Here is a 19,810-nt window from a genome sequence, read left to right as displayed (position 1 = left end):
TGAGCTATTAACAGCTCAAGTTCTTTTTTTTTTTTTTAACAATTCATAACAGTTATCGAAGTATATAAATATTATTGTTCATTACTGTAATGCTGATATTAAATATTGAGATCGTTCCAAATCTTTATATAGGTGGAATACTGAAACTGTTTTAATTAGCTTTTAAAAGTGTTGATAATGAGTTAAGAAGCAGGATCCCATTCCAGCAACATTCCTACAACTGCTGAAACGTGTCTACCCTGCTTTATTTAATTCAACTTCTTCAATAACTCTGGTATTCCACTAGAATAATCAAGCTGTTCTTAGCATGCTGTACTTACTCTTAAAATTGCACATAATTATCAGTAGCAACTAAGGAGCTGCTTCCTGGAGGCAAAAACCTACAATGTTTATGGTCCACACAGAGTAGAGGAAAAAATATTCAAAATCACTTTTTAATGTTGACGCCCGAAACACGGCTGTTTTCATACTCGTTCACTGCCTCTGCTTGAGTTCCTGATTCTATTCTATCTAAATAGAATAGCACATTTTCTTTTTCATTTTAGTTTAAAACAGTAATATTAGCTATATATCCCCAAATTGTACCATTTAAAAACCTGGTAACTTTTTAAACCAGTAACAGTTACAACTCTGCCGCTTTATAGTTCCTTAAGGATGCTGAAGCTTCATACGTTTTTTTTTTTCGTTTTTGGTTATAAATATTTAGATTTTCTAAAAACATTTTCTGCTTTAACCTGCAGCAACACATTTCACATCCTGAGACCCACCAAAGCTCCTGGCTTCGTGTACGCCTGGCTGGAACTGATCTCCCATCGCATCTTCATTGCCAGAATGCTGGCACACACACCCCAGCAGAAGGTAGGATCAGCTCAGTCAGAAATTGTGTTTTGATTGTTTTTGTTTGATATCCAAGGTTTTTAATTTAATGATGGGCATGTTTTTCAGGGTTGGCCCATGTACGCACAGCTGCTGATTGACCTCTTTAAGTATCTGGCCCCCTTCCTAAGGAATGTGGAGCTTAACAAACCTATGCAAATTCTCTATAAGGTACACCTTTAAGCCTGATTAATAAATTTAAGTAAAGCTTTGACATTTAATTGTTTCTATCAATACCTCAGCTAAAGTTCACTCTGTCATTGTGTCAGATGTTTGACTTCACTCCGGTTCCATGTTGTTGATGTTTGCCCCTCTTTATTGTTCTCTTTAGGGCACCCTGAGGGTTCTTCTGGTTCTGCTGCACGACTTCCCAGAGTTCCTCTGTGATTACCATTATGGCTTCTGTGATGTTATTCCACCCAACTGCATCCAGCTCCGTAACCTTATCCTCAGTGCCTTCCCACGCAACATGAGGCTTCCGGACCCCTTCACACCCAACCTAAAGGTAACTAAACACTAAATGGCAGCGGCTACAAACTTTGAGTGTTTCCTCTTTTCAATGAGCTGCAGGTTTAAGGTTGAATATATTTTTGCCACTCTTTTAGGTGGACATGCTTAGCGAGATCAACATCGCTCCCCGTATCCTCACCAACTTCACAGGCGTCATGCCATCACAGTTTAAGAAGGATCTGGACTCTTACCTGAAGACACGCTCACCTGTGACTTTCCTGTCTGAGCTGCGCAGCAACCTGCAGGTTAGGCCCCCAACCATCTGCTCTAATTTGAACTGTTCCATCCTGTGGACACGGATGACGTTGTTTTGCTTATTTTCGTTTCTCCCAGGTGTCGAACGAACCAGGAAACCGCTACAACATCCAACTGATCAATGCTTTAGTGTTGTATGTTGGCACACAGGCAATCGCTCACATCCACAACAAGGGCAGCACTCCATCTATGAGCACCATAACACACTCTGCTCACATGGACATCTTCCAGAACCTGGCTGTGGACCTGGACACTGAAGGTAGTGAAATCCTCTGTAGTCCATTTGTTCTCAGTACAGCAGTGAATGTTGCAACCCTGAGAAATTGAAGTAGCTAATCTAAGAAGGCTACTTGTCTGAACATACGATTACTTTGGTCTTTTCTAAAAGTTTGCTTGAGGGGGCGCTGCTTCTGCTCAGGACTATTTGGTGAAATGGAATCATTAAATATGATGGTTCCAGAAAATGACCTAGCTCTGGAACATTTTGAGAGAAGGCGATCTGGGTAGATGAGATCTCAGGGAAGTTCTAATTGAAATCCCAAGTCTGGCAGTAACTAACATGTTACGTTGGCATGTACACACAGGGTTCCAGCAGGTCCTTAAAAAGTCTTATAGGGAAAATATGAGCAAGTGTACATGTAACGACAATTGGCTATCCAGTCAAGTTTTCTCCATGGCTAAAACCAGTACCAGGGAACATAGATGAGGCACAGTGTATTTTGTGCAAGAAGTCATTCAAGCTTGGAATGATGGGAATTAGGCAGTCGAGTCGCACATGCGAAGCATGAAACACAAAGCGTAAAAATCGAGTTACCGAGAAATTTATTTATTTCTCGGTTTTGTTCCACCCTTGTCACTGAAACGCCTCCACTTATCACCAAATCAAACATACTAAGAAAACGATGCAAAGAAAAAATAGCTGCAAAAAAGTCTTAGCACTGGTTATGTTGTGGCTTTAAAACTGATTTGTTTTGTTCCCTGCTAAAACAAAGTTTGTGAATTCAGTTAAATAATTGTTAAAATATATCTGTCATTTGTGTGTTTTTAGCTTTCTTCCTGTATGGAAAGTTTTTCAAAATTTGAAACATTAGTGCAGTGGTTTATGTTAAAATAAACCTTTGGGTTAAGCTGTCACAAGCAGGTTTTGCTTGTGTTTCTTGTGAATTTGGACTTAAATTTTTATTTCAACTGGCATTAAAAAGTCTTGAATTTAACTTGCCTTATGCTGTAGGAACCCTGACACACCAGACGCTTGAAGGAGCATTGTGGTGGCATGCTGTGATTTTCTGTAGTCGGGATGGAGCAACCACACTGGTGGCAAACTCTTGTCCTTGATGGTGCAATGAAACTTCTACATGTGAATAAAATGATGGGCAGAAGTGGAATTCTTACTAGCGAGGAAGTTAGGCCTTTAGATTGGTGTTGGGTCCGGCTCCCATATAAAGATGTGGAACAGCAGCCCTCATGGATTTGAGTTTGACTTATAATTATCAAAGTAAATCAGCTAAATGAAACTTCAGTTTCTACTTCATATTATTTTATCACAACTAATCCCCCGAAAAATACTTGGATTTTTTATTTTATTTTTTTGTGTAAAGTCACAAGACGTCTAAGGAAATAAATAAATTTGTAGACGACTTTGAGTTAAACAAGCTTTAGTGATCTTGAACGAGTATCTATGTTTTCAGGCCGGTACTTGTTCCTGAACGCCATCGCCAATCAGCTGCGCTACCCCAACAGCCACACCCATTATTTTAGCTGTACCATGCTGTACCTGTTTGCCGAAGCCAACACTGAAGCCATCCAGGAGCAGATCACCAGGTGAGATTAAACTCAGCTTCACGTGTCTTGATCAGCTGCGTGTCAGAAATGCTGTCAGCCAACTCTGTTCTCCTTGTCTTCCAGGGTTCTGTTGGAGAGGCTAATTGTCAACAGACCTCACCCGTGGGGACTTCTTATCACTTTTATCGAGCTGATCAAGAATCCTGCCTTCAAGTTCTGGAGTCATGACTTTGTGCACTGTGCGCCCGAGATTGAAAAGTAGGTTTAATTCGATATGCGAAGAATAGAATCCTTAGAAGTAGATGTCATGTTCATCGTATGGCATCTGTCTGTGTGTGCAGGTTGTTCCAGTCTGTGGCCCAGTGTTGCATGGGGCAGAAGCAAGCCCAGCAGGTGATGGAGGGCACTGGTGCCAGCTAACTCTGGTCAGAGAAATGCCGAGGCCTTCACCACACACCCAGCTCCCTGTACACTGTTGGAGAAACTGACAACCAGTTTCTTCTGGCTCTTTTTTTTTTTTTAAATATTAAATATGGCCGGAAGGACTACTGTTCTTTGGATCCAAGGAGTTTCATTTTTCCATTTTGGATAGAGAGAATGGGAGAAAAAATGCTGTTCAAATGCTTCTTTTGTTGTAAATAATGGGGGAAAAAAGGGAGAGCAGGGAAGTGGACAAATGTCAGTTAAAATGTACCTTTGACATGTATAGACACCTGAACATAGTTTCACTACCAAAGTCCTTGGTTTGCTTCCCTCCTACACAGTTGAATTGTGACTTAATTTTTTTTTTCTTGAGGCTGAATGGTTGATGATTGAGCAGAAAAAAACTGCCTGCGACTTTTATTTGGTTCATTGAGGGTTTCTTTTTTTTTTTTCTAAAGGGGACTGAAAGTTGTCAAGTTTCTCAGGTGTGATGGTGAATGAGACTGGTTGCTGCTGGTTTCTCCGTTTCAAACTGGTCCTGGAGGTCTCTCCATGGCACTTGTAAAAATGTGCAGTTATAACATCAACAATGATATGTACAAAGTTACGAACTGAAGAACAATAGAAGGACCAATACAGCCCATTTTGTAACATTTTGAATGTTTTGTAAATGTATTGGTCCGCGTGTTGTATTTTGTAGTTCTTTCTAGTTTGCCTTTAGTTCTTGCTACTTTAACTGCAGTATGCATAAATAAAGAAAATAAAGCATTCAAGCTGCAGCTATGTTTGCTTTTTTTCACAGCTGCAAAATGATGCATATAAATACCAGGAAGAACATTAACAATAGTTTTTGTTTTTTGCGCCAGATATTCATCCAAATGTGGAATTAAACATTGGATAGCATCATTTTTATAATGGGCTTATGTGTCTATTGGGGAGTGGATGAGTGCCCTGAAGTCCAGAATCAGCTTTGGGTTTTGTAAGCACCTCTGAGAGCATATCGATTGTCCCTTATGAGGTTTATTATTGCTGAACTTCAGGGGTTGGGAGCAATGGTTCCTCTCTGCATTGAGATGTCTGTAATCTTGTCATATAAGTATTTAATAATTCAGTTTAGCGTTATTGTCATATATGCTGTTAAAAAAAAAAAAAAAGTTACAAGTTTGAAGGGTTTGAATCTGAAGCCTCCCCTCCAGCTTCTTTCATGGAGTGTTCAATACGGTCTGTTTTTCAGGTGAACAGTTTACCGCCAGAGGGCACTGTTAGGCTGCCTTAACTGCCACATCAACACAATCTAGAGGGGTTTCTTCTTTTTAAAGCCAGATGTACAGCATATTCTGTATGTGGTGGCTCGTTGGTCTAGGGGTATGATTCTCGCTTAGGGTGCGAGAGGTCCCGGGTTCAAATCCCGGACGAGCCCTCCTTTTCATTGGAGTTTTTCGAAAGCTATTTTGTTTGAACAACCAACAATTCTTTAATTCTGATAGTTATTTTACTGTTTATGTCAGTACTAAAACACTAATAACAAGCAAGTTTAGACTTCCACCCATGTTAATTTCTTTTCATCTCTAAAATAGTAAGTCAGAAATGTTCATCTTTGAATAAAATAGAATCTAAATGTTTGTTGTACAATAGCTGGGAGATGCGAGGGTGACAGTGCCATTACAAGTTGACAGAATAAAATTTTATACTAAACAAAATAACATCAATAAGGTAACATTTAAAGATTACAGAGAAATAAAAACATCTCAGAAAAGGCAGAAACAGTGCAGGTATCAAAATGTCATAGTGGAAAATTGGTAATACCCATTTAAAAGCAATGATTTACAGAAACACATAAAGCAAATTTAGACAGACTGTTCACCAGACAGAGAAAGATGTCTTGCATCAGTATAATTAAGGCAGACAGTTAATCTTAAACTGATCTTAAACTTCATTAAACAGTTAAAATAGGAAAGTCAAACAAAACTCAAGTTAGTTTTTAACCTTAATTTAGAAGCACTTCAGGTTTTGGCACATTTATAGTTTTTTAGAATTCTTCTTTTAATCTGCAATATGTGAGTTGAAATAAAAAACAAACAAACAAACAAAAAAAATTTTTCTGAGACAAAACAAAGAAGAAGGTGAATATTGTAAACTCTTCTCCTAAACTGGAAAAACCTGTTTGCAGGAGCCAGAAGTTGGTCAGCTCCATGGTTTAATTCAGAATTTAATGTGGAGCATTCCCAGTGGATGAAAATACCGTAGGAGTTTAAGATAGCCATTTTAATACTATAAAAAGTATTATGTACTGTTAAACAACCCCCCCAAAAAAAATCCTAAAGAGAAAGTGTAGGGTTTACATCCAAAAGCTCATGCATAAGGCTGAAAATGCTAAGTACCACTAGAGGGCGGTGTTGGACTCCATGACCTGCCACATCAGCAACATCCATATCATTTGTATAGAATTCTCCCAGATGTGTGTGACTTTCTGCATGTACAGGCTCGTTGGTCTAGGGGTATGATTCTCGCTTAGGGTGCGAGAGGTCCCGGGTTCAAATCCCGGACGAGCCCTTTTTTATCTCACCTCAAAGCAAAATGTTAATGGTTAATACTTCTGAAGTTATGTGTATTGTGCCTGATTTGGGAAATGTAAGAGTAACATTGGTATACCAGGTGGAAATAGGAAACCCTTTGGTGATATCACTTATACATCATGCCATGCAAACGTTTGTTGAATATAGCTCCATAGCACCAGTAAGGAACATCCCAAGCTCCCTTCGTTAGAGGAACTGTGATAGGAGGAATGCAGGCTCCTTTTCCTACCTCATTTCTTATTATCAGTACTATTCAAACAGCACTTATCATGGCGACTGCTGACACACTTCTTTGTTAGGAGAGTCCTTACTGATTCAATGTATTCGGATTGAACCGCATAATTTTACTTTCATTTCTTAACTAACGTCCTCCCTATGTCGGCCTGTGATGTGAAATTCAAATGAGAGGGGATTTGATGCAAAGTGATTTAAAAAAAAAAGTTTAAAGGGTGTGAATATGGTAGGTATGGATTATGATGTCTGGACACCGCACAAAAACTCAGTGTAAAGGCCAGAGCATTCTGAATCCGATATTGCGTCCGATCTGACAGAAAATGGTGTCGGACAAGTTTGTAGCATTTAGAGCTCATTGAAAGTCAATGGGGATGATCACACACAGACCATTTTATGCAAGGGGGCTTATGTAGGTCTGACTAAACTAGAGACCAGGTCTATTTTAGTCAGACTACGCAGCAATCAGGCAGCAAGTTCATGGGTCTGACAGCAAGAGATTCTGTTACAAATTAAAACACATCCGCTTTGGGGGGAAATACAAAATAAAATCTGTTAATAGCCTGGGGAAATTGTTTTAATTTGTTTGCTACAGAGACATAAGTGAAAATAATCTGCACAGATCTGCCCACCCTAACTAGTCGGAGCCTCTCTTTACGCAGTGTGAATATGGAACAAAAAAATCGGATCGGAGATTAAAAAGTCGTACGTAATCGGCGTGTTCAGACCTTAATAGTGTTGCCTGCAGCTGTGAAAACAAAACAAATCTTCAGAAAAAATAAGTTTATTGACCATTTTTATACAGTGGCTGCTCACAGTTTCAATTAGATTTCTTGTCATGTCAGAACTTAAGACTTGGTTAGCTCCAGCAGTTTGTGCAAAATCCTCTTCTGTCCGAAGCGGACCTGCAGCGCCCTCCACTGCCTGCTGGTCAGTCCTTTAAGAGCCACTTTGTCCTCCATTAACAGCCGATCGCTCTCCAACTCGCTGTCTCCATAGGATCCCAGAGTAAGCCGGACAGCTTCATGGATCAGTGCTTTCCAAGATGCCTTTAAATCTGGAAGACCTTCATTGGAGAAAGCCTGGGAGATTGCATCATCATCCTCATCCTCCTCCTCCCATCCTTCATTGTCTTTGAACTCTGAGAATTCATCCTGTGACATGCTCAGAAGCTGTAGGTACAAAGAAGTAGCTAAATGTGACGTCATCATCTTGGCATGCCACTGTTAGTTTAAGATACAGAAATGGATGCAGAATTGAGCTGCTTGTGCTCCATCACCTTGAGTGCAGAGTGTAGCTCAGACTCTGTGAGGCAGCCATGTTTACCGAACACAAACGCTCCACCTTCCTGCATCATCTGGCTAAGAACCTCGAAGCGCTCATTGAAAAGCTGACGCTCAGACTCAGAGAGAATATCTGCAAGAGGAGAAGAAGGAAAAACTACTGAGTTTCAATCTATCTGAATTAGGGCTGAAACAATAATCAAATTAATTGTGATTATTCGATTTAAATAATCCTCAACTAATTTAGAAATCGATTAATCGTTAATTGGAGTATAGAGATTTTAAGACACATCTAAAACAGACGACAAAAAAAAAAAAATAACACATCTAAAACAGACGACAAAAAAAAAAAAATATATATATATATATAATTATTTATTCTTAAGATAAAAAAAACTATTTTTCGTCTGTCAATATGGCTCTATCCAGAACTGCTCAAGTAGAAATGTTTTAATTTTGCCTGGTTTAAATCTATAAAAAAAATCCTCTTGCTATGGATGGAAAGCCTAAAAAGCCTAAGAATTAAATATTCTTATTAAAAGATTAAATTAAATTGTTTTTATTTTATAATGTTATCGTACATTCCACTTTTGGGCAATCATCAATACTTTTGACTGAGAGGGGTACTCAAGTTAAGACAAAATGCCCAAAGGGAACAGGTCAGAAAAGGTTGGGAAACATTGATCTAAAAGAAACCTTGCCGTTTGTGTAGCCCAGTACCCACTAGAGGGCACTGCTGCACCCCTTAGACCTGACCTGCCACATCAGCAGACTGTAAACTGGAGTGACTGAAGTTTTTCCAAATTCTCCTTCTTTAGATCATAGAGATATATGGCTCGTTGGTCTAGGGGTATGATTCTCGCTTAGGGTGCGAGAGGTCCCGGGTTCAAATCCCGGACGAGCCCATTTTTAGTGCAGTCAAGTAAACAGCATTATTGCTGAATGAAAGTCTTGATTTAATTTCAGACAGTCCTAATGAGATCCAAATAATAAAACATACCTTTATTTTCCTAATTACATTTCAAGGCCACATCTATTTTTGTTTATTTCAAAATGATTCACTTCCTTGTGACCCAGGGAAATTTGTCTGACAGTTATCCAGTTTCAGATTTGCTGCAAACTTTTAAATAGACTACGAAAAATTAGGTTTCCGGACAAAATAATCACCTCATCAAATGGAACCATTCAGTGTCTGTCCCAGTAAGTTTTTTTTTTCCCCAGGTTAAACTCCTTTTTTCAAAACATTTATGTCCAAAGAGTATCTGAGGGATCAGTTCTGAGGTACTGCTTTATAGTTTCTATTTTATAAGAAAACTTTGACATATATACAATAATGAAGACTTTAAAAAAAATCATTTAAGGAGGAAAGGATTGTAGGAAGGCCTCTGTGCACCAAGTGATACACTCATTTGGCAAATCCTCTTCACTAATAATTGTTTTTATTGAGATGCCTCCTATTCATTTATCAATAAAAGTAACGCAGTTGTTTTCAGGTCCTTATTTAAGAGAAGCAGAGCATTTAAGGAGAAAATTTCATTAAACTTTTTAAGCCCCTTAGTACTTTGTACCTTCAGTGATTGAAAGAATGGAGTCGAGGATGATTCTTTAGTATTAAAACCAAGTTTAAAGCTTTTATATTTCAATGGCTATAACAAACAGATGAAATCTAAACACTGAACCTGGAATCAAACCCCTCACAGTTTTTTTTAGTTACCTCGTGTGGCAGCTTTATAGAGGCAGGAGAGGGGAATGTCAGCAGTGTCGTGGCTGTTGTGTAAATACGGCTCTGTGAAGCCATACATATGCAGAAGCTGCCAGTTGGCCATCTGTCCGTACGTGTTAAATACCTCCTCGCCTTTACCTATATCCCGCACAGAAACCATCTTCAGGCTGTCCTGCAACACAAAGTGAAGAGGCCATGAACAGCCAGAGGTTAACACATGATATGCATATATATTGGTTCATTGCAAACGGTTTTATTCTTGATTTTAACAGTGATTAACTCTTAGTGTTTTTACAATAATAAAATATAAAACCTGATATGAAAACCCAGGAAAATATTTGATATTTGATGCCATTTTTGATACCATGTGGATAAAAAACCCCAAAAAGTGTTAGAAAATTATTAACATGTCAAACTATAGTGTTTTAAGGTTCTCTGAAGTCCTATATTTAAATTTGCAAAGCGATTAGATATCTAATATTCAAAATAGAAATAGGGAAACACTTTATTATTGAAACTTTGCCTAATTAATATTGTATCCAGATACAGAGTTTGAATAGTGATGCAAAGTGAGGCAAATAGAAAGATTTAACAATCATTTTGAGGGCCAACTTAAAGGGGAACACCGTTTTATTTGTTTTGTTTTTTTACATTGGCCCCTTGATGTTATGTTATTACATCATGATCTATGAGTTTTGTGTCATTTGGAGCTGTTCTTTTTAGGTTTTGTAATCCAACTAACGTCTTCCTATGGGCAACGAGTTGAAGGCACAAACTAAACTGTTCATAATTTATTCTTTATGGTACGCCAGCATTCATAACATGTAGGCGAATCACTGTCCCCCATACATCCACGGTTATATTTTTTATATTTATAGTTTATAAAAACAAAGTGGCGCGTGTATGACGTCATCCGCGCTCGCCGGCTACCATTCATTCTTCCTGTCCGCTGAACTGCTGCTAGTTTTACTCACATGCCTGGAAGATGTCTAGTGCTACTACCACAGATGATCTCGCTCTCGAAATCGAATTGAACGTTAGAACATGATTTAATAACGTTAAATCAAGGGGCCAATGTAAAAAAAACGGTGTTCCTCTTCAAATAGTAACAAGTAACTTTGTATTTTGTTTTTGTACCTTCCAAACCGGTATTGTCGCCAGGGTCAGAAGTTTCTTTCGGATGGCATTTTTTTCCAGGATTTTTCCATGTTTTTTCCAGAATCTTGGAAGGTCAAATCTACTGGAAAGTTATTTTTTTTTTTGTTAATATTGTACATTAAGCAGGCCCAAATCCAGTAATAACCTTGAGGTGGGGTTCAATGTCTATAAACAGGGTGGTTTGGGGGATCTGCATTAATACAGAAAACATAGAACAGCTGGAGTAATCTGAGTAGCCTGGTAGACATATTTATTTTACTTCTCAATGAAACTATCCCAGTTCTCCAGTATAGGATCTATCACCAGGACTTTCTTCCAGTTTCTTCTGGAAGAAATAATACTTGTACTTGTCCCGAAGAAACAGGTTTCTTCCACAAGAAACTCAACCCTAATTGTCATAGATGAAGCATTTGAATTCAAATCTTATGTTTGAGTTGATGACAAGGAATAAATAAAAATGGTAAATGTAATCATGTTTGACGAGTTACATATACAAATGAAGTCACATTATGTAAACGTTTTGATTGATGGGTATCTTACCCCAGAACCATTAATCGCTGACTGGTTAGAGGCAGAATCACAAGTCCCAGTTTATCTTTATAACTAACATCATCAATCATTAAGTAATTTTACACTATTGCATCAGTACGCACTATTATAACCTGCTTATAGCAGTAGTTAGCGTTAGCTCACCTTTCCATGTGCTGTAGCTCGTATTCTTCCATTTAATATCGCATCCTGTACGTATTTACACTATTTTTCTTGGTTTAGTTCCCCACAGGCTCCTTTGGAACATCTCTTTTACTCTGAGTCTGGCAGCCATGAATGGAGATCATTTTGTTGTGATGTATCTGCAAACTATAACAGGTCGGACTCAGACTGTAGGGCTGCCTTGGTATTAAAGATCCCGAATCAATTCTAACTGATCTGACCCGACCTTTCCTGACATAAATGATAACAATGGAAAATAGGTAGTGACCTTAACAGCCGTATCAGTGTGATTGTTCTGACCACAACGTAGAAGTCTCTTACTACAACCATGTTAAGAACTGTAGGAGCTGTTTGGATGAGAAGGTTAAATGTCTTTAAAAAAACGAGAAATCCAGCTGCTTTTTAGTGACAGTCTCCTCAAGCTGAACGTGGATTTCTCTTAGAGACTGGCTCACCAAAAATGGATTATATAATATTCCAACCGATATTCGTCAGTCCAACAAATAGCGATAGATGGTATATTCATGCAGGTGACTTTGTGGGCAAAGACAAGCACGCCCTCAAAGTGTCTTCTGCACTGCTGGTAATATAGTTAACCACCTGCACACACTGATATTGGGACTAGTTTCCTCTTTTCCAGTTGTTCTGACTATGTTATGAGACATTATAGTTCTTTAATCATTATTCTGTACGCACAAAATCAAGTAGTCTGAAAACTAAAGTGTAGAGTTTTGTTTTTTTATGGAAAGTGCAAAGATTTACGCAAAGAGATCATTTTTCTTTTTAAATTTTTGTTTTTCCATTTGTTCTGTTAAAATCAAATCCATAACAGACGGAGCGGCCTATAAAAACACACTTAACAAAAGATTCCTCTATCTGGTTCTGGTTTGGTTGTATAAATAAAAAAAAATAAAAAAAACGGAAAAAAGCTTTCCCTGGTTTGGGTCCCTTTTTTCTTTCTGTCTCAAGTTTAAGTTGATAAATAGCAGCTGCAGGGTGGAACTGTGGAAAAAAGCCACGACTGGAAGGAGTAAGTGTGTACTAGTGATGGACCAAGCAACACCGACGCACCGGCGCATGCCTCAAACTTTAATAGCAAAACCTTGTGTCAGTACGCGTATTGTTTCAAGGAAGTCACATGACCGACACAGGAGCTGTTTCAAACTGAATGACGCACTAAACTGTATTTATAAGCGCTTCTGTCACACACAAAAAAATCCCTGATCTTTTGCGGTTTATCATCAAATTAATCAATAAATAATTTCAGCCAAGTGCGACCATTTTGATCTCATATTTGTTTTAACTCTCTCGTGTCATCCTGTTCCTCTCAGTTATCACTCAACTTATCTAAATTCATATTGATTTCAAATCTTAGTTTGCTGGTTTTACTGTAGTAGTTTTAAATAAATCAATCCTAGTCCAAAAACATCCTTTTTTACATGTTCACTTAAATTTTCCCATTATTTCTTGAAATTTATGGATCGCATCTAAAAATATCAACATGTTTTCAATTTAAATGATAACATTATAGCAAACAATGGCTTAAATATTACTATAGGTTATCAAATCCGTGTCAGTTTAGTCTGTCAAAGATGCTGCCTGTAGTGATTTTAAATGTCCAGCAGATGTCAGTATTCACTAAATGGTGGTATCGGTGGCGAGTACCAACAAATAGGGCACCGATACCATTTTGAGAGCCCCATTCCAGGTAGGCAATAAAAAGTTCTACTGGATTCAGTTTGTATTACCGGTAGTCTTTTTTTCTGCTTCACAAAGATAGGCAGCAGCTTGACAAAGCCATGATGGCCATTATTTTACATCCAAGTAGTAGCAGTTCTTCATATATAAACACACACATCAATTTCAAACAGATGGTATCGGCCAATACTGCACAGCCAGATATCGGTGTCGGTTTCGGGGCCAAAAAAAATGGCAACGGCGCATCACTATATTTAAGTAAACTTTTTAAGTAGCAAAAAAGTAGCACAAGTTTTGGATTTGTAAAGCAAAAGGTGAAATTAATTCATGAGGGCCAAGAGGTAAAAATATGTACCTAAAAATTATTAATTTATTTAAAGAAATATGTCATACCTATTCATTTAAGATGACAAATATTTATATCTATTTGAAGCATGTATTACAAATAACATTAAAATGTTCACATTTACTAATAGAAATATTAGCACTTTTTATTGTATTGAAATTGTTTTGACTTTCCATATCTGTTCCAGTCACAGTTTTGAACTTCTGTGACATGTTCAGATATTAATCCCAAAAATATTATAGTCAAAATCTTTCTTTAGCAGTTGATTTTCTATAGAAGGATTGACTATTTATGCACCTACACCTCTGCGTCTGCCTAAACCTGATTTTGGAGCGGTTAGTCTAACGCAAATCACAGCCTCCTAACGATTACTATTGGTGATTACACCAATCTATACAGAGCATCAGGTCTAAGAGGTTTTATAGTTGCCCATTTGACCGGGTCAAATTAGGAAAAAAAAGAAAGAACTATTCACAAGTGCTTTTTCAAAATGCAAAGACAGCAGAGCTGCGATCATTACAGAGTTGCATTGATGCCTGTCACAACCAACCTGCGCATGATGCTCTTAACACAGAAAAGATAAAGGATTTTATTATAAAATATGATGCAAACTATTGTTAAATAAGAATAAAAAGAAGCCAGGGTGAAGACTGTAGAATGGTTTATAACTGGGAGAGGCTAAAGGCAGATAATTCTCAGAGAGCTAACTTTGTGTCTGTCCTGCACTGTAACTCATAAGCATCCTAATTGCCCCAGATTTGTTTTGTTTTTTGTAGATCTGGTCACATTTTTTTTACGTTAATGTTTAAATAACGGTGTTAAATGGAGACTGACAGTTGTAATAAAAAAAATGTTGTATTGAATCTGTTTAAACAGGATAATCATTGAGTTATGTGAAACAAGCTCCACTTTTTTTCCATCACATTCTGTTTCTGCTCAACAAATGAGTTTTTTCTTTACACATTTTCTTTGCAAAATGGCCGAAATAAACGGAACAAAACAGAGTTGAGACGAGTCTCCTTACTGGACCGAACTCCAGGTTAGCGTTATGGTCGGACACGTGGTTGAGCATGTCCGCCATGGGGACCATCATTGGAGGATTTGGGGCCTTCTTCTCTTGCTCCTCCTCATCATCTTCATCGTCGTCATCATCCTGTGGCTCTTGAAAGCTTCAGATGGGGCAGAAATAAAATTCACAAATGTAGAAAACAAAACTAATAAAACAGATAGAGTTAGGGTTTATGCATGCTAACCTGTAGGCCATGACAAATGCTACCAGCTGTGTGTAAAGCTCCAGAGTGTGTGTACTGGGGTTCCACAGCTCAGGATGTCTGATCATAAAAGGCAGGACTATGTCTCTATACTCTGCTTGGATGTTGGATAGGTCTCTTGCCACTGCCTCTGGGATTCCCGTTCCCTTTAGTAGTCTGTCTCGTTCTTCTTCAGACCTGATGAAACCACATTAATCATAAAAAGTCCTTCAGCTGAGACTAAGGTAGGGATATACCACCTACCAGAACATGGGGTGATCCAATGCTTTGAAGTCAGGCCAGAGGGAGAGGTAAGGTTTCCAGTGGGACTGAGAAGACGTGGACTCGTAAAGAAGAGCCAGCAGCAGGGGAACCCAACCGGAGGAGCTCTCCAGTGACAATCTCTCTGTATAAAGACGAAACATTGTTGAACTGTTAGAACCAAGTCGCTCTGAAGTTTTAAAACACATCTTAAGAGAAATCACCTTTACTCAACAAGGCAGAAACCTTTGTCGTTTCCTGATGGAGAAGAGCAGATCTGGGGATGGTGAACAAAACCTCCCCCTTCTCTATGTTTTCCTTCGCCAGCATCCCATAGTCTGCTACTGTTCCCTCTGTGCTTACGAACACCTGCAGACAGAAAATGCTTGGGTTTTAGACAGTTGGGACCTTATGTAACAAAAATAATTAAATAAAATAAAATTAAAAAAAGAGTGCAATTCCCTCTTGAAAGTTTGCATAAGGAGAAACCTGCTAATAATTCACGCATCATCAAGTAACACTGGCGATGTCCCCCAGCAGTGCCGAAGCTGCATTCCTTCCACATTAATGTACACCTTTATGCAGCTTTTATCCGACATGTTATTGTTAACAACTTGTTCACACGAAGCATGAGTTGGCTTCTGATTCAGGATTTGGGAATTAAATAACGGGTGATTCCACTTAATTATTCCCTACCTTCAGCATCCTTTATCTACTCTTAATTAAAAAACTACAACACCTAGACACTTCAAACTTGGACTACATTATTCTTAACTACTTGTAGAATAATTAAAACCAGATCTAGGATTTGTGAAACCGTTCTCTGATTTGTGAAACTTGAACTAAAACTGATTTCAACACATTTTTTTGTGTCCATGTCACAGTAGAAGTAATCTAGCTCTTAAAGTATAACACAACAGAGTAGTGTTTAGAACAATCTAGTGCGGGTTTGATGTGTCTTGGTGTTGTAGTTTTAGAGCTAGAGCACTTCTAGTGTGACATGGACACAAAAAAGTGTAATAATTGAACTTTATTGATCTCACACTCTAGAATTTACCTCTGCATTTAACCCATCCGCTGTGGGAGCAGTGGGCTGCCATAGTGCGGCGCCGCGGGAGCAGTGTGTGGTTAAGGGTTTTGCTCAGAGACCCAGAATGCAGGCTGTGGGGATCGAACCTTCTCAGAGCACAAGAGCACTGCTCTAACCACTAGGCCGGGGGTCGGTAACCCACGGCTCCGGAGCCACATGCGGCTCTGAAGCGTCCCCCTTGCGGCAGCCTGGAGCTTTTTCAAAGATTGATGAAAATCTTTTTTTTTGTTTGTTTGTTTGTTTTAATATTAAATTAATTATGTTTTCCAATGCTGTAAACATTTGTACAATAAATAAATGTAAACAATCATTTCCGTAATAACCAAAGAGATCAGTGGTCCTAACTTGCAACCCTATGTGACATTTGCTCCAGGATAAACATTTAATAATGAATACTTACTATATATTTAAGTTCACATAGTCATTTTCTACAGTGGGATACACTGTGTTGCCATAAAAGGCATATATAACACTTTTACATTTTTGCGGCTCCAGACAGATTTATTTTTTGTTTTTTTGGTCCATTATGGCTCTTTGAGCAGTTAGGGGTAAAGACCCCTGCACTAGGCCAACACTTTCTTAAAAGTGTATTGAATTTTCACAAATCAGACAAAGTTTTCACAAATCCCAGACACGGTTTAAATTATTCTATTTTTCTATTAAAAAAAATATTCCAGGTTTGATGTGTCTGGGTGTTTTAGCTTTAGAGCTACTCCACTTTTACTGTGACATGGGACACTAAAAAAAGTTTTAAAATCAGTTATTATTAGATTTTCACAAATCAGAGAAAGCTTTCACAAATCCCAAACCTGGTTGTATTTATTCTACAACTAGTTTAGAATAATCTAGTCCATGTTTGACATGTCTGGGTGTTGTAGTTTTTTAATTAGAGTAGATTAAAGATGCTGAAGGTAGGGAAAAGTATGCAATTCCCAAATTGGAAACCAACTTCAGCTTCGTCTTGTCCACCTTATAATCACACCTGACTTGTTATTTATCAATATGCGGCACCATTGATTTCAATTCAATTAAGTGAATTTAAATAGCTTAAATTCACATCACATCTCAAGGCACTTTACAGAGACACTTTAACTAGATCATACAGTAAGACTGGTTCAAAGGTTTCTATCTAAGAAAAAACAGTAGCTTGGATTGACCCATTGACTGTACAGTAATTTCTGCAAAGTACAATAACAAACCTTATTATTGAGGACCAGACCCACTCTGTCACACCACAGAAGGAAATCCTGCAGGCGCTCTGAACCGCCTCCAACCTGCATCAGATAAATCAAACATGCACTTCTCACTGAAACTGTTAGATACAGTCATTAACACCTAAAAAAGAAGCATGGGGAACTTCCGCCATGCTGCTTCACATTTTAATATACGGTACTCTAAGTCACATGGTCTGGAATTAGCGGCTAGCAAGAAACTCTAGATTAGCACGGCGTGTGTGAATAAACTCATATAGAGATGACAGCTGAGATTAATTTTAGTAAATTATTAAGTGTGAGAAATGTACAACCTTCGGTCGCTTCGCCTCAGATGCCATCGTTTGACTGTAGGGCTGCCCAGATGCTAATGCCACTTAGCTAGCTTAAGTTAACAGCCCCGGAACTGGAATATTTTCAACCTGAACGAAGACTTGTAGGCAGACGTTACAAATGACTAATAGATACAACACATGTATTTAACCAAACCTAACGTTGTGCCCAGGTTTTTCCAGAAAAGAGGTGTGTTCATCTAAATGGGGCTGACTTTGCTGTATACAAACGAAATACAGAAGTAATACCTTTGCAAACCTGAACAGTGTGCTGGATATATATTGTAGACGTGGCAAGGTGAGCTTCAGCTGGCTCGTTGGTCTAGGGGTATGATTCTCGCTTTGGGTGCGAGAGGTCCCGGGTTCAAATCCCGGACGAGCCCTCCTTTTCTTCGGCGTTTTTCGAAAACTGTTTTGTTTGAACAACCAACATTTCTTTAATTATGATATTTATTTTACTGTTTATGTTAGTATTCAAACACATACAAGTATGTTTAGGCTTCTGCACGCCACTAGTTTAGCCTACATTTTTTTAAGCCTACGAGGCCCTTTTTTCTTTAAATCTTAGACATTTTCCTTATAAACTTATTCATTAAGCTTTTCTTATATTTCTAAATTACAGGAATTATGTGCAATTGTATGTTTTTTAATCATCTTAATCAGCAGCAGAAAATATAAAGTGCAAACAAAACATGAAAAAAACATATTGCTAATATATATATATATATATATATATATATATATATATATATATATATATATATATATATATATATATACATAAAGCTAATCTTGCTCAAAAAGAGTGGAAAAACTACTAAGGATGTTTACCAGCGTAATTGCTTCCCATCAACATTAATAACCTAAATAACAGAATAATAAAGCTACAGATATTTAGAGTTTTCTTTCAGTCTCAAAGTTAACCTTTCTTTTGTTCTAAATATTATAAAAAGAAATTAAAGAACAATACCAGCTGGTCATTTAACACAAGTGGATACCAGCAATGGAAAGTGGACTATTTATACCCCATAAACCTTTTAGTAAAATTCAACCCCAAAAACCTTTAAGGTATTTTAATGTAATGTTATGGTCATATTATGGTGTTATGGTTAAGCACCATGCTCAGGACCGACCTGGAGAAGCACTTCATGAAAACTTTTAAAAGCAACTCAAACCACTGTTGTTCAGGAAGCCTTCAACTATCCATCCATCCTCTATCGCTTATTGGGTCAGGGTTGGGATGGGGCTGGTGCCTATCTCCGGCAGTCTATGGGCAAGAGGCGGGGTACACCCGGGACAGGTCACCAGTCTATTGCAGGGCAGCAGAGACAAACAGGACAATCAACCATTCACACACACACTCACACCTAAAGAGAATTTAATGAAGTCAATTACCTAACAGTCATGTTTTTGGACTATGGAAGGAAGCCAGAGTACCAGGAGAGAACCCATGCATGCACAAGGAGAACATGCAAATCCATGCAAAACGATCCCCAGGCCAGGAATTGAACCAGGAACCTTCTTGCTGCAAGAACAAAATGTATATTAAATGTTTCTTTTCTTTTCATGTTCATTTATTTATGGGGATTCAAAGTAAAAATAAAAAAAATGCATATGAAAAAAGCATCACTATCACATGTTTGTTATTTAGATGACTTTCTTCACATATAATGTTTTTTTCTAACATTAAAGGCTAAACTCTAAATACTTAATCTACTGTATATGTAATGTAATCAATTTTTACACCCATTATCTACATATAAATCTAATATTTATATAATAATCTTGAATCTATAAACAAACTCTATATTTAAATATGTAATCTAAATATATATTTAATTTAAGTTTCATATCTTAAAACTCAATATTTAATCTAAATACATATATTGGTAACAGGTTACAATAGGATACACCAAGAGAACACCTAGAGATCTAATCTAGGAACTAATGTGTAGTTACAAAGGTAACAAAGAGTAACTAATGGGTAGACACCAAGGAGGAACTAATAAGGATCTAAAGGGTAGTTAAGGGTAGTTTCTACTCAACGCAGAAACCACAAACTGCAGTGATTCCATACATGTTTCAGTGCAGAAT

The 19,810-nt window shown here is 37.8% G+C and overlaps 2 protein-coding genes and 4 non-coding genes across 16 annotated transcripts in view; 5 read left to right on the top strand and 1 right to left on the bottom strand.

Moving 5' to 3' along the window:
• cnot1 (CCR4-NOT transcription complex subunit 1) overlaps positions 1-4,631 on the top strand; it is a 32,078-nt gene extending 27,447 nt beyond the window's left edge. For 6 of the 11 annotated variants that reach the window (XM_015397397.1, XM_015397393.1, XM_015397394.1 and 3 more), the window contains exons 42-49: positions 741-858; positions 946-1,047; positions 1,208-1,381; positions 1,482-1,631; positions 1,720-1,900; positions 3,330-3,462; positions 3,547-3,681; positions 3,765-4,631. In XM_015397397.1, the coding sequence (XP_015252883.1) occupies positions 741-858; positions 946-1,047; positions 1,208-1,381; positions 1,482-1,631; positions 1,720-1,900; positions 3,330-3,462; positions 3,547-3,681; positions 3,765-3,843 (1,072 nt within the window). In that variant the 3' untranslated portion in view covers positions 3,844-4,631. The remainder of the gene's footprint in view (positions 1-740; positions 859-945; positions 1,048-1,207; positions 1,382-1,481; positions 1,632-1,719; positions 1,901-3,329; positions 3,463-3,546; positions 3,682-3,764) is intronic. The other 5 variants (XM_015397398.1, XM_015397396.1, XM_015397395.1 and 2 more) reach the window with 1 other exon arrangement.
• Positions 4,632-5,194: 563 nt separating this feature from the next.
• Positions 5,195-5,266, top strand: trnap-agg. Its single transcript has one exon. It is a non-coding gene; the product is annotated as a tRNA-Pro (tRNA).
• Positions 5,267-6,327: 1,061 nt separating this feature from the next.
• On the top strand, positions 6,328-6,399 carry trnap-agg. The gene has a single exon. It is a non-coding gene; the product is annotated as a tRNA-Pro (tRNA).
• Positions 6,400-7,421: 1,022 nt separating this feature from the next.
• On the bottom strand, positions 7,422-17,875 carry setd6 (SET domain containing 6). Its single transcript, XM_015397386.1, has 9 exons — positions 17,699-17,875; positions 17,373-17,447; positions 15,308-15,452; positions 15,087-15,228; positions 14,826-15,020; positions 14,597-14,741; positions 9,651-9,831; positions 7,933-8,069; positions 7,422-7,825 (listed from the first exon to the last, which is right to left on the bottom strand). Exons 1-9 carry the CDS (start codon positions 17,723-17,725, stop codon positions 7,502-7,504), a joined length of 1,371 nt encoding a protein of 456 aa, XP_015252872.1. The 5' UTR covers positions 17,726-17,875; the 3' UTR covers positions 7,422-7,501.
• On the top strand, positions 8,770-8,841 carry trnap-agg. The gene has a single exon. It is a non-coding gene; the product is annotated as a tRNA-Pro (tRNA).
• Positions 17,876-18,027: 152 nt separating the features above from the next.
• On the top strand, positions 18,028-18,099 carry trnap-ugg. Its single transcript has one exon. It is a non-coding gene; the product is annotated as a tRNA-Pro (tRNA).
• Positions 18,100-19,810: the final 1,711 nt, after the last annotated feature.

The sequence above is a fragment of the Cyprinodon variegatus genome, unplaced genomic scaffold (assembly GCF_000732505.1).
Source record: "Cyprinodon variegatus isolate N-32 unplaced genomic scaffold, C_variegatus-1.0 Scaffold859, whole genome shotgun sequence".
Taxonomy (NCBI): Eukaryota; Metazoa; Chordata; class Actinopteri; order Cyprinodontiformes; family Cyprinodontidae; genus Cyprinodon; species Cyprinodon variegatus.
Note: the sequence above shows the minus strand (reverse complement) of the source record. Positions and strands in the feature narration are given on the sequence as shown.

Excerpts from the sequence above, each read along its gene's own strand:
- setd6 (XM_015397386.1), bottom strand. The coding sequence starts at position 17,725 with ATGGCATCTGAGGCGAAGCGACCGAAG. Across the intron at positions 15,453-17,372 it reads GTCTGGTCCTCAATAATAAG|GTGTTCGTAAGCACAGAGGG; the intron begins GTTTGTTATTGT and ends TTCTGTCTGCAG. Across the intron at positions 8,070-9,650 it reads CTATAAAGCTGCCACACGAG|ATATTCTCTCTGAGTCTGAG; the intron begins GTAACTAAAAAA and ends CTCCTCTTGCAG.